Genomic DNA, 14,265 nt, shown 5'->3' on the forward strand with positions numbered 1-14,265 from the left:
GCCTCACCGGGCGGGGCGGCGTCCGCCATGTTGGGTGCGGGCAGGAAGCGCCGGAGGACGGAGGCGCCTCGCGTAGGGCAGCGCGCGTGCGCGGGGAGATGGACTGGGAGCGGAGGCTGCGGGCCCGCCTGGCCGCGCGCCGCGTGCGTGAGTGCCCCGGGATCGGGAGCGGGCGAGGGAAGCGCCCCGGGGTGCCCGCAGCCACCGGCGGGGCGGAGGCAGGGCCGGCGGGGCGAGCGTCGGCCTCTCCGGTGCTGCCGTAGTTCGCCGTGTCCAGGCTGCCGCAGGGGCCGGGCGGGTTCCGCAGTCGCCCTCCTCAGAAACAAACTGCCATCTCTCAGGGGTCAGTGAGAGGCAGCGGTGAGGAGCTGTGAGGGCTGCGCTGCCCAGCGCCTGCCCCTGCGGCGGCCTTGGCTGGGAGCGGTGTGTTCGCGGTGAGCGCACCCAGAGCTGGCGCAGGTGCGCAGCGGCGTCCCCGGCCCGGCACGGGGAGGCGGTCTGAAGCTGCGGCTCGCCCCTCGCAGCGTCTCAAACAGGGCTGCCACTGAAGCAGGAGCGCTGCTGCTCTGTCAGGCATCCCCATGTAGCTGCTACCGCTGCGTACCTTGCAGTGAATCGGGTGTGAACAGTCATTCAGTGAAAGAGGTGCTGTGTATATACTCAAAATACTTATGTTATGTATTCTTACGTAATTTATATGATTGGTCTGTGCTCCACTCATTTCTACCTAATATTTGTGTTACTAAACCGCACAACCGGATAAGCCTCAGTATTAACTGTATTTTTCAAGCCTCTCGTTATGTTAGAACTCTGAAGTACAACGTGAACATTCTTTTCTGTGTCAATCAGCCAAAAAGAGTGAACAAGAGCTGAAGGATGAAGAAATGGAATTGTTCACAAAATATTACATGGAATGGAAAGGAGGGAAAAAAAGTGACAGTATATCATATGCAAACATACCACGATTTTACTACAGGGTAAGTGAAGTATCCAGATAAACTTTTAATAAGAGGCTATTCTGTGTTGTAAAGAAAGTTGTTGTCACTCACAAGGACCCTGCACCTTCAGAAGCTAAAGTAGATTGAAATCTGACTGACGTGGATTGATTAGTCTAATTTGTTGTTTTGTTCAGTTGTGAATTTCATTAGTTTTAAATAATTACTGAGAATCTTACCAAAGGCAGTGAAATGGGTTGCTAATCAGCCTGATTGGTAAAGATAGGAAGTTCTCTTTCAGAGGCACTTCATGTTCTAACTAAATTTTGATGTCCTGATGTTACACATATCTATCTTCAGGTTCCTATTTAGACATGATGGGATGCTGCCTAATGAAAATGGTGGGTCTTTGGTTTTGCAGACTAAAGATAAATCTGTTGCTTGCATCATCCAGCAGAAATGCTTGGTCTAGCAACCTAATTGTGAGATGAATCAGATTGGGATGGGAGCACATGTTGACATCTTGATATTGCTGGCACTCATCAACTTGACCACTCAGCTTTTGTCAAACCTCTCATGGTCATGTATTCCTTAGGATCTCATGTTTCTGCCAATTAAGTTCTGGAGTACCTATGTTTCAGTTGATTGATATATGTGCAACTCTCCAAATTCTGGTGGTGCTGTACAGTTTGGCACATAAATATTGGCGGAATTTTTACACTAGGTGTTCTTTCATCTTATTTGTTGGCCAAAACACGTCTAGTAGACATTCACACTTTTGAGAATCAGGCCTACCACAAAATACAATGTGCTGCTCTCTCCCAAGTAGAACACAGCAGTAAATGTGTTTTATGTGTGAGCCCTCATATCTAGCATGGGAAAGTGCTTACTGGATGGGTACCTCAGGTATGAGCTACTTAGAGTGTCTTTCATGTTAACGATGTCCTGCTTTAATTAAATACTTCATTATTGAAATGGTTTGAGACAGTATGCAAGTGATATCCCTTGTAGCAGAAGCAAGTCTGGTAGACTGGCTGTCTTCTGTCACGTAAACAACTTCAATCAGAGCCTATGACTCAAGACTACCTAAGACTACTTGCTGTATGTGTAGTTTTTGAATGCTACCACTGTGCAGAAAATTAAAATGCCACAATGTTTCCAGCTGCCAGCTGAAGATGAAGTCTTGCTTCAGAAATTAAGAGAAGAATCTAGAGCTGTCTTTCTGCAAAGAAAAAGTAGAGAACTGTTGGATAATGAAGAGCTGCAGGTAGAAAATTATTTTCTGTATATCTTGTAATGGCTTCTGAATGGATTTAGATTATCTCCTGTCAGAGTTTGATTATCTCCTGTGCGCCCACAGAATCTTGTGGTAAGATGCTTTGTATTTGGGCACACAGTACTAGGTAAAGCTGAAGTCCTGCATAGCCTTGGGCTGGTAATGCCAGCATGAAGCTTCCTCGTTATGATGTATGTGAGGACTAAATTGATGGCTTCTGGTTTTCCAGCATGTTGCAGTGATTCCCCTGGTGGGCCCAGATGATGAAATAGGTTCTGTTTATGTATCACTGAGAGACACTCCGAAGATGGTTGATTTTATTGCACTGCAAAGACAGAAGTGACCCTAGACTTTTTAGTGTGACCCTAGAAATCCTAGTGAGGGAGAGAGAGTGTGCATGTGTTTAACAGCATGTAAGGCGGTGGAAGTAGTGCATACTCACTTTTCTGGCTGAACTGACTGTGTGTACTGATTAACTGGGAGAGCCTTGCATCAAGCCCACATTTTTGCTGAGTTTCTTAAAACACTGTATCTTAAGTACATTGACATCTCTTTAGAGATACCTTCTTAACCAAATATAAATAACTTTTAAGAATCTATGGTTTCTACTGGACAAACATCAGACATCACCAATGATTGGGGAAGAAGCAATGATCAATTATGAGAACTTCTTGAAAGTTGGTGAAAAAGCTGGACCAAAATGCAAGTAAGGCGTTCTTCTGTTGTATGTGCTCATTTTGACTAAACCTAAGTGCTGCTGTAACTTTCAGTTGCTAAAATAGATGGGAACAGTTTAATGGTGAGAAGAAATCATATCCATGTAGTTACTGATGAACTGGTTGCTTGACATCCTTGCAAAGGTGTACTCTGCATCTCTTGAGGTGACTTTTAACAGAGGTGCATGAAAGAATGGTAGTGCATCCTTTTGACGGAGAACTTTTTATCAGCATTAGCATTTTTATGATGTTAGTGGTCAGCAAATAGCACATTATGTATTTGAACTGGAAGTCATGTCTCTAGTGATATTGCCCAACCTTCCCTAATACCTTCTGATGCAGAATTTTCTACCAGATGTTCCGTGCACAGCATGCAATGAATGGTCTTCTTTGTGCTCCTGTTGGAGATGGCTGTTGTGCACATGGCTTTGTGATTGAGTTTTGGGCAGAAGCAGATTATTTGTCAGTACTGGCAGTTTCTTTTATGAGCATATTGTTGTTGAAGATTGGAAGCTACCAAACATATTGTACTAAAGAGAAATTAAATTGAATAAAAGCTCTCAAAAGTTCTACATCAATGAAGAGTCTCGTGAGCAGAAAAGGTAGCTGCTTTTTATTGAGTTTACTGTTGTTACTTGGTAGGATCCCACTTGATGAGTGTAATGTAGCATATTAACATATTCTGTGTTAAAACATTATTTTACAGGATCTGTAAATTTCAGATACTGTAACTGGATTTGTCAGTGCAGTGTAATCGGATGCACAGAAGTAGCTTTGTGTTTATGTTTTACAGACAATTCTTTACAGCGAAGATCTTTGCTAAATTACTCCATAATGATCCTTATGGGAGAATATCTATCATGCAGTTTTTCAATTATGTCATGCGAAAAGGTTAGTGGATGCTTCTTCTGCTTAGAGAGAAGTTGTTTCATTTTAAGGCTATTTTCAGCCTTATTAGTTACTTGATGTTCCCTTCAGCAGCAGTGAGATCTGCGCTTAACTGCAAATGCTGTTTTTCTTGAGGCTTGGGATTTTTTTCTGGTTACTAAAAGGTGGGAGTCCACCATACCTCTAAAATCCACCTCTCCCTGGCCACAGTTATCCTTGATCTGTTTGTTATGTATATTGTCATTCTGATTTCCTTTATTCAGGCAATGTTGTGAAGTGCAAAACAATAAAGTTCCATGGCAGGTGTGATCTTAACCACTATGATCAGGCAGATAGCTTTGTTTGCTGTTTGTCCTTTTACAGAGTGGTGTTGTCTATGTTTTCTAACTGATTGTCAAATATCTATGTTTCTGTGCTTGTCACTGTAGCCTTACCATATTTTCAGCTATTTTTTATTATAAATAGCCATTTGGGCTGAAAAATGCCTTTTTAATTTTTTTTTTTTTTTAAATCTGTATTACACGTTGTTTAAAACACTAGGCTGGCTAGCAGAAAGGAAGATTGTGTTATTATCTTTTGCCCCGGCTACTGTGTTCTTAGATCTGCTAGAGCCTTCAAGAGAGGAGAACGGCACCTTTCTCTGAGCAGCTCAGACTGCTTAACTTAAAATCTTGTGGTGCAAGGGATGAGAAATGTGTTAAGAAGGAAATGTGATGTGCAGGCGTGTACAATACGCAAGAAATTAGTCACAGACCCATTTCCAACAACGAGCCCAAAAGCTGCAGGACAGGAGACTTGTGGCAAAGTCTGTTAAAATTGTATGCGTTTCAAAAAGGCCCAACCAGATGGACACAGAGGTTTTTTCAGAGCTTTGTTTCACCCAGAAGTTTTAAGTCTTGTGTATTTAGGATGATGCCGTTTTTCTAAGCAAACAAATATAATAATAATAATAATAGCTGCCACCACCAAATCATTTCATGTGTGATGCATTTACCTTTAAACTTAAGCCAACAAAGAAACAGCCTCACTGTAAAACCTCTGCCATCTGAATGACGCTTAGCCCACCATGAGAAACACTTACCTTGAAGAGTGAATGTTTTGAAGGACAGCTCATATTGCATAAGAGGAACTTTTGAACTGTTTCTTCATAAAATGGGAGTTAAATTTAATGTTGAGTTTGTGAATAATAGTTCTTATGCCTAATCTATTCTCCATCACTGTTCCAGTGCTTTAATAATGGCCTCAAGCACATTGTCCTGTAGATTGTCCAATTAATGTGCTTTCTCATTACAAAATAGACGTTTGTGCAATTCTAATTCTCGTAGCTCAGAAGTGAGGGCAGGATCTTCGGCTGTAGCTGCAGTGTCTGGTGCTGTACAAAGGTGTTGTAGCAATCTATATGTATATGACATTGTACAGCTGTTTAATGCAGTGAAAGTGCACTGCTACGCATTTCTAAGTCAGTGAGAGAGAACAAATCCATATGATTCTGGATAGCCAACTGTGTGTGCTTGCAGCCTGGAAAGCCTGGGCTGCATCAAAAGAAGCATGGACAGCAGGTCAAGGGAGATGATTCTTGCCCTCTGCTCTGAGACTTGTGAGACCCCACCGGGAGTCAGCACAGGAAAGATGAGAGCCTCTCCTATGACCACAGGCTGAGAGAGCTGGGGTTGTCCAGCCTGGAGAAGAGAAGGCTGTGGGGGAGCCCTCACTGTGCACTTTCAGTACTTAAAGGGAGCGTATAAATGGAGGGAGAGCAACTTTTACACAGGCATATAGTGATAGAACAAGGGGAAACAGTTTTATATTAAAGAGGAAACATTTTAGAGGAGATGCTAGCAAGAAATACTTTATTCAGAGGGTGGTGAGGCCCTGGAACAGGTTGCCCAGAGAGGTTGTGGATGCACCATCCCTGGAAGTGTTCCAAGGCCAGGTTGGACGGGGCTTTGAGCACTCTGATCTAGTGGGTAGGTAGCACCCCTGCCTATGGTGAGGGAAGGTTGGAACTAGGTGATCTTTAAGGTTGCTTCTAATCCTAGCCATTCTATGATTCTGTGATACACCAAATAAAATGTGGTGTCTGCTCAGCCATTTTTCACATCTAGTTATTATAAGGCAATCTTGGCAACGGTGCATATTTATATTACAAATAGTATATATTTATAAAGTGTATATTTATAGTATATTGCCAATGACTTTTACAAATTTAGAGACTGAAACAGTGTTTCTAAGCAGTACATGACATGGCTTTGCTTAAATCTCAGAAAAATGGGAAGAGGCACTTAAAATCTAGCTGTGCCTTGCGGCCTCTAGAATAACTTCAAATTTTGGCAAGAACTCAAAAGCCCCATAGGTTTCTTGCATTGTAATTCTGTTTTCTGTTTCACAGTATGGCTTCATCAGACAAGAATAGGTCTCAGTTTATATGATGTAGCAGGACAAGGGTACCTCAGAGAATCAGTAAGTAAATTCTTGATTAACTTAATGTCTCTCTTTAATCAAATGACAGAGCATCAGAAAAATTCCAGGTTTTTTCTAGTCTTGTCTTGTAAAAGCTTGTATCATAACATAGATTTGGAGTGGGCACGTTTGTTGGGATAAATTGCAATTCATGTGTTCAGGAGATTTGGTGGTGAGAGTGGTGCTAGCCTTTCAAATATATGGGTAATTTTCTGAAAAGGGGATTGTATCTACAAAGATTTCATGTCATTAGCACTTAACTAGATTTATTAGGATATGGTAAAAATAACAAATTATTCTTCAGTGAATTATTCTCCTGCTCTAACGGGAGGTAATATTATAAAATAAATATAAATGTCCTAGTTACTGCTCAACTTAAAGAAAAAAGTTTTATTAAAGAGTATTCAGCAGTGGGATAATCCAGTCAGGAGTTATGCATTGATATTTGAAAAAGGTACAGTTGACTGCATTTATATTTACATATAAATATCATGTACTTTGTTAAATTCTGCTTTATTATAGATTGTTTCAGCCCTAGAATTGCAGGTGCATGTATATGATCTGGGATTTCTTGCACAGAGACAGAAGCTTTTTTACCTGCTTTCTTGCTCTTTTCTGCATTGTTTCAGGACTGTTTATTTTTAATAAAATACACTTGAAAGCCAGGGAGGAATATAGCAAAGATGCAACAATAGTGGTGTTTAATGCTTGTTTTCTTTTCTTTCTTAATTCTGCAGGATTTAGAAAACTATATTTTGGAACTCATCCCTACTTTGCCACAACTGGATGGCTTAGAAAAATCTTTTTACTCCTTTTATGTCTGCACAGCAGTTAGAAAGTTCTTCTTCTTTCTGGATCCTCTCAGAACAGGTAAGTCTCTTGAAATGTTTCCACTGAAGCTACTTGTGTTTTCAAAGTAATATGTAGTTGTCTTTGTAGGCTTTTGTTCATCATTGGAGATTCATTTCCACTGAAGACCACAATTCTTTATTGTGGATCTAATAATCTACTTTTGCAGCTAATGAATTTCTGTGAGATATCCATCAGTTGAGGTACTATAGATTTATCTCATAGAAACTGAGAAACAAGATACTGTTTCATCATAATGAGCCATTAGCAGTAGCTAATTTTATAAGTGTTCAGGGTGAATAGAAAACATTGCAACCAACAACACAACTGCTTGTCAGGACCTCCGCAGAGCTGGAGATGGTCAGGAATGGTTGCAGTGATGTGCTTTTCCTGTGATTAAATCTGTGTGCACTGTGTAGACCCACTAGAAAAGGTCTGCAGTTAGGTATGATAATCCTTGTTACAGGTGCAGCTCCCTTGTATGCCCTCGATTTAAATCGCAAACTGCATGTGTTTTCAAGGTCCAGCTGTGCCCCTTGTAAAGGTCAGAATTGTGTGGGCAGCAGCCTCTGACAGAGGTAATTACAAACGTGTGGAGAGGGTGTGTGGAAGTTACAACGCCATTATTTTGCACAGCGGTGAGCACAGTGTCTGTGCACCAGTCAGAGCTGCACCAGCAGAAGTGCATTCTGCTACCTTAGCTTTGTGTCACATCTGTAGTTTCGAAGATGTAAGAATATCATGTCACTTAGGAGACTGTTATTTCATCAAATGTTTTAAGCATGCTTTCTTTGCGTTTTTTATTTTACATTTTGAGTTGATGTTGAACACTCACATTTATTTTAATCGAGTTTTCTGGCTTTTAAGGCTTCAGGATAACTCCTGCCTATACCAGGCTAGTTTTGTCCAGTCATTTTAAAAGGTATTTTATTTTATCTTTGAAATTAGAGTCTTATCCTTGATGTTAGATGTGGGTTTTGTTTAGCTTTGGTTTTTTAAAAAGGCTTTTTTTTTCTGCTCCAAATACTTTCTTAAGTAGAACCACTTAAATGAGAATAGTCAAATGGAATAGTCAAATGGCTGAACAACTGTTAAAATGTATTTTCCTTTTCTTGCTACAGGGAAGATAAAGATACAGGATATTTTAGCTTGCAGCTTCCTGGATGATTTACTGGAGGTAAAGGTCTCTAACATATACTGTTGTATTTTAATTTACTCTTTCTGAATTCTAACTTTATGTTTCACTTAGTTAAGGGATGAAGAACTTTCTAAAGAAAGTCAGGAAACAAATTGGTTTTCTGCTCCTTCTGCATTAAGAGTTTATGGTAGGTCCTTTCTATGTCAACACTTCTTTCTTGTATGACTTAGTCACATTATTACTGTATTTTTCCTCTGCTTTTGTCATGTTAAACCCTCCTGCTAACTCGTCTTTTCAAATCCTGTATCCACCCTTGCAGTATATCTTCCTGACTTTCTTCATAGTTTTGGTTCTCTGCTGTTGCTCTTTATCATGGTTTTATAGTCAGTCACCTTATTGCACAAGGTACAAGATTCCTGTGTAACCTTCTCTTCTGGCTCTGTTCATGCCTTTGAATTGTCTTTAGCTCTTTTTTCATGCTTACAGCATATTTGTATAAAATAATATGCTCTCAGCCTTCTGCTCCTCTCTCTGTATCCACAGCTATTAACTTAAGAGCAGAACTACTAACACCTCATTATGGGAATCCCACTTCCTCTCCCTCCATGTTCTGCACTTATTTCTAATGCTTTATAAATATTATTGTGGATCTAGCATATTCTCACTTAGCTGCATTAATTTTATTATGGATTTGACAAAATTTCAGTGTTTATTTTTCTCGGTTGAAACAGTTCTTTTCTGATAGAGGTATATTATGGCTGGATTTTTTCATCTACTCCCTAGGTCAGTACTTAAACCTTGATAAAGATCACAATGGCATGCTCAGCAAAGAAGAACTGTCCCGATACGGAACAGGGACTCTGACCAACATATTTTTGGATCGTGTCTTTCAAGAGTGCTTAACTTATGATGGTGAAATGGTAATCACATATTTTCACTTTGTCCACAGCATAAAAGCTTCGGCTTACTGAGTTGAGAAATGTCTAATAATCAGTATTTTTAAAAGAAAGAGTAGCTTGAGGTAACTTTTGTTTATCATTATGCACACAAATGACCATGCACCATACTAGAAAGTTAATTTTCTTAAGAGCAAGGTGATTGCTTAAAAATAAATTGCTTGTTTGAAAAAGCAGAGGTGATACAGAATCCAGACAGGCTAGGATAAGGCCACTTGTAGATCCAATTACAAAAGTGCATGTTGAAAAAATGTGTAGATGCAGCAGTACTTTTTAGTTAAATGTAATGCTTTAAAGAGAGCCAAAGACAAGTGGCACACTTGAGATCAGTGCAAGTTAGCTAAGCTGTCTACTTCTTCATGAAGACAGTTGTGTTTTTCATTGGAAGCTTTCCATAGCTGTGAAAAATGAGAAGTCTACCTAATTTAAAAGGAGTTAAAGTAACACCTTATATCTATATTTTTTGAAGGTTTACTTAATGTTTAGCCACTATTCTTGTCTGCATTCAGATGACTGGAGTGTACAGTGACAAGTTACAAATTCACTATACAGCCCTTTTGCCACTGAGGTCATGAGGGATCCTCTTAGTTGTCCTTTCCTGGACTTGCAGCAGTAGGTTCATCTCTCTTGTGTGGGGGAGACCAGAGCAGGACCCAGTGCCTGGATGTAGTGTAAGCTGTGCTGACTAGAGAAGGATCACTCACCTTCCTCAACTTGCCAGCAAAGCGTTTCCTAATGCAGCTGAGGGTGCTTTCAGCAGCCTTTGCTGCAAGGGCCTGTTTGTTGCAAAGCTGCTTTCTTACTGGTCAGCCCCCAACTCTACAGGTACATGGGGTTATTCCTCCCCAGATACAGGGTTTTGCATTCCCTCTGTTCAGCTTGATGAGGCTCCTGTTAGCCCATTTTTCCAGGCTGTCAAGCTCCCTCTGAATGACAGCACAACTCTGAGATGTTGCAGGTAAACAGGGTTATTAAACACACAGGGCTGTAGGATTTCTGCCCTTGTCACAACTGTATCTTGATTGGGAAACCAAGAATCAGTACTAATGAAAAAGAAAAGTGTGATACTTATTTGTAATCATGACCAATGTTTCTAGCACATGATTTGCCAAACCACTGACTCTGGTCTAAGGATTATATACTTAATTAGCTATTTGGTAACAGCAGGCTCGCTGCTGCTAGACATTTAATTTGTGGTAATGAAAACATTTAATGTTTTTTCTTCACTAGTTGGGTATGTTCAGCAGTTTAAAGATATATTAAACATTGTTTAAAAGCATATATATGGCATGTTTAATTTGGATTTATGCTTGGAATGCTATTTTGCCTCTAAAATGGCAGGAGTTCCCATTATCAGCAGTCATTAAAAAGTAACTTTCCTGTGCACATTAGTTGTAGCAGCCATTTTCTATTTCATGTTGTCTTTTTCAGAAAATAGACTGATCCCCTACAATGAAATAGCTGCCAGTTAGAGAGTTCCTGCTTGCAAAATCAATTTAGAAAGAAGACTGTAATAAACATGATTGTATCTACTTCTAGGACTATAAAACCTACCTGGACTTTGTGCTTGCATTAGAAAACAGAAAGGAGCCTGCAGCTCTGCAATATATTTTCAAACTGCTTGATATAGAGAACAAAGGACACCTGAACGTCTTTTCCCTTAATTATTTCTTTAGGGTAAGTCTCTTTATACAAGTAGGCCATTTTCTGTGTTTCTAGTGTTATAGCCTATGTGCTTCTGCATGCAGACCTGCAGGAAATCACTTTAAATTACCAATAGCCACAGGCAGGCTAGTAATGACTTCTAAGAAGATTTAAAATATTTTTTTTAAAAAGACAAAAATTGGAAAGATTTCAAAAGGTATTTTCAGTAGTTTATCTGCAGTTGAAGTTAACTGTTTTGATTTTGGTTAGGAAAAATATTTTCTATTGATTTGGGGGTTTTTTAAATGTGAATTGTCCTAAAATTGCGTGATGATTACCTATTAAGATTTTTTATGATGGTTCTAACTGATTATTGCCCATGGTTTTAATTTCAACTGTAATCCTAAAATTCAGTAAAAGAAAAAAAAATTAAATTTATTGATAGGCCTGTACAGCTGTGGGATTTTTCATTCAGTGCTTTGCTTGCAAAAAGCTTCTTGCATTTTTCATAGTCTGCATTTTTACCTGTTGCTTCCAAAATAGATTTAAACTAAGCTTAATTTTTTTTAGTTGCTGTTAAAATTAACTTAAGATTGTAAAATCTTCCTCCAAACTGTGGTTTGTGTGTGATGGGGTTTTTGTTGTTTTGGGTTTTTTTCCTTCTGATTAGTGGTGATTTTGGTTTGGAGAGGGGGCAGGTATTTTGTTGTTTTGTCCTGTTTTTCTAAAAGATACCTGAGATATCTTGGGAAGGGAAGTGCTATGCAGTAAAATCGTATTTTTTGCTGTGGGTGGTTTCAGCTGAGTTGTGAGCTTGATGCTTTATTCATGTACAGGATCCCCTCAGTGATATCTATTCAGACATGGGCAAGCACTCCAAATTTCTTTATGTGGATCTTTGTATTATAACTGTAAAAATAGGTAATGTCATTGTACTTAGCTGTATGCTTAAAGGATGAAGAACAATGTACGTAGTTCATTAGTCATTAAAGCATTCAGACCTGCTCAAGGCATAATCTTATATCCACCTTATTTCTATATTGTAACAAGTCTCCTTTTGGACAGGGAATGTTCTAAGTTTTCCTTGAAATCAGAACAGTTCCTCTTGACTCTGAATGATTGCTTTTCTGCTAGCATTAAGTGTCAGTAGGTCTGCACTTCCAGAGGTTGTGCTGGCAGAACTGTGCTGACAAGGCTGTGCAGCTTACGCTAGTGAAAGAGTTTTGTTCACAGTTACTTGCAGATGCAGGTTTGGTGATGCAGGTGTTTAAAAGAATTAATCTGTCTTTCTGCTGATTGGTCATTTTCCTTCTCTCTTTCCCTAGCCTGTATTTCATACTGTGTCAGAAAATGTAACCTTATAGTTCGAGTGTATGAGTATCTTAAGTTTTGAGTGCTGAAGGATAATATGCAAATTTCTCAAACACTGGTCATAATGAAAGTGAGATTCATGTCATACTAATTAAGAACTGTGAACCTAGAGATGTATATCATTGATAATGCCGTAGCTCACCCCTGCCTCACCTGTAGAAGAAAAGCAATTGCAAGCTGTACCATGAATGCTTTGTTAGAGGGCAATGCAGCTTAAGATGCAGAAGCATTAAAAAACTTCCATACAGCGCCAGTATAATACTGCACTAGCCGTTGCTAACTTCTCTTTTTTTCAGGCTATTCAGGAACAAATGAAAATTCATGGACAAGAACCAGTTTCTTTTCAGGATGTCAAGGTTAGCTTTACCAAATGGAGTACTATGTATAATCGTTGAATAAGCATTTCATGATTTAATTATGTTATGTCATCATTTGTAGGTTGCTGTATACTTACCTGCAGAGTAGTAGAAATAAGCAGACTTGTCCTACTCATAGGTTTGAAAATTCCTTTCTGGTCAGCAGTTGCTCTCCAAAATAACGGATATGTTCTAGTAGTTTCCTTAATAATAGACAAATTACCTGTTAAATACATGTTGCTGTTTCTTACACTTGAAGGTACTTGCTAAGTCCATTTCACAGTTCTGAGGATCATTCCTTGGGGGACAGGGGACCGACTAGTGAATTAAAAAAAACAGCCTATAAAACTAAATACTGCCTACTTTATATTTAGCAGTTTTAGTACTTAAAAAAAAAAAAGTACAGGAGTTTCTGCAAAACTTAGCTCATACAAGTGAACTGAGTTTCATTTTACCACTTTGAGGCTGAAGCCTCCCCACAAAATCAAATTCTTAGTTGAGATGTGGGAGCTGAGGACACTGCTCCGAACTGTAGCAAATCAGTCAGTGTGCTTTGTATTTTCAATGCTTTGGGACTTAACAGCTGCTTTTTGTAAATTGGTGTGGGTGGCACTAGTTAGCCAAAGATCATTCTGTATATGGTATGAAATAGCCATTATTCTGCTCATTAATGTGTGGGGGTTTTTCTCCCAATTTTGACTTGTCTTTCATAGGATGAAATCTTTGATATGGTGAAGCCTAAGGACCCTTACAAAATCTCCCTTCAAGACTTGATCAATAGCAGTCAAGGAGACACTGTTACCAGCATTCTAATTGATCTGAATGGGTTCTGGACATACGAGAACAGAGAGGTCCTTGTGGCAAGCGATAATGACAACACTGCTGATGTTGATGATACATGACTTCGAATGGGAGCAGACTGTACCCATAGAGAGATCTCAATCTGATGGGCCAACTGTTGGAAGCTGGAAGCATTCATTATCTGAATCAATTCCTCCTCCATTTTACTTCTCCCCCTTCCTCCTTTGCCCCCCGTAAGATACAAAATGTGGTACATACATGAATCACAGAACTAATTTCTGAAACCAAGAAAGCAAGTGTTGTTTAAGAGGCAAAAATCACCTGTTTTTTAAATAAATATTTTTGGACTTTTTTCATGTGTACCAAGCCCTATTCTTATTTAAATACCTTATTCTAAGTGTGAATTTCCCTGAAAGTAAGAATGTGGTTCTTGGTATCTTCAGCACTGGCCTATATCCACTCAGCCATCCCAAGCCTCCCTAGTATGGCTTCCTCTAGTGACAGCACCATTGAACATTCTGTTGTGAAAGCAGTAGTTTTCAGTAAGAAGTAAAGAATTTAGGACTTTTTCTTCTATGCATGACCAGCTTTAAGTGTGTAACAGGAACGATAAGTAAATTAAAAATTAAAATAACTGGACACCTAACTTTTAAGAGGTTCATTAACAGAAATAAAACTGCACTAGCTTTAGATCTAGTTAAAAGTAATCCAAACAATCCAAACACCTGTACAGAGGCTTTCAACAAGTTAACCTCCTGTGCAAGTATTTTATGTAATCTATCTTAATTGTACAACTGAGCTACAGCAGTAGTTAGAGCTGCGAAAGTCCCTTAATCCTTAAGAAAGCCATAGAAATGTTTCAACTTTCAGACAGA

General features: G+C 39.3%; 1 protein-coding gene across 2 annotated transcripts; it reads left to right on the forward strand.

The window, feature by feature from the left end:
- Positions 1 to 36: 36 nt before the first annotated feature.
- On the forward strand, positions 37 to 13,742 carry PPP2R3C (protein phosphatase 2 regulatory subunit B''gamma). Of its 2 annotated transcripts, none has more exons than XM_048308067.1 (13): positions 37 to 147; positions 850 to 977; positions 2,098 to 2,202; positions 2,805 to 2,917; positions 3,721 to 3,818; positions 6,205 to 6,275; positions 7,013 to 7,145; positions 8,246 to 8,301; positions 8,374 to 8,449; positions 9,046 to 9,182; positions 10,758 to 10,895; positions 12,530 to 12,589; positions 13,303 to 13,742. In XM_048308067.1, the coding sequence occupies exons 1-13, from the start codon at positions 99 to 101 to the stop codon at positions 13,489 to 13,491; spliced, it is 1,353 nt and encodes a 450-aa protein (XP_048164024.1). In that variant the 5' UTR covers positions 37 to 98; the 3' UTR covers positions 13,492 to 13,742. The 2 variants fall into 2 exon arrangements, with proteins under 2 accessions (XP_048164024.1, XP_048164025.1); XM_048308068.1 differs by having other exon boundaries at positions 55 to 143.
- Positions 13,743 to 14,265: the final 523 nt, after the last annotated feature.

Source organism: Corvus hawaiiensis, chromosome 6 (assembly GCF_020740725.1).
Source record: "Corvus hawaiiensis isolate bCorHaw1 chromosome 6, bCorHaw1.pri.cur, whole genome shotgun sequence".
In the NCBI taxonomy this organism is placed as follows: Eukaryota; Metazoa; Chordata; class Aves; order Passeriformes; family Corvidae; genus Corvus; species Corvus hawaiiensis.

Excerpts from the sequence above, each read along its gene's own strand:
- PPP2R3C (XM_048308067.1), top strand. The coding sequence starts at position 99 with ATGGACTGGGAGCGGAGGCTGCGGGCCCGCCTGGCCGCGCGCCGCGTG. Across the intron at positions 7,146-8,245 it reads TCTGGATCCTCTCAGAACAG|GGAAGATAAAGATACAGGAT; the intron begins GTAAGTCTCTTG and ends TTCTTGCTACAG. Across the intron at positions 12,590-13,302 it reads TTTCTTTTCAGGATGTCAAG|GATGAAATCTTTGATATGGT; the intron begins GTTAGCTTTACC and ends TGTCTTTCATAG.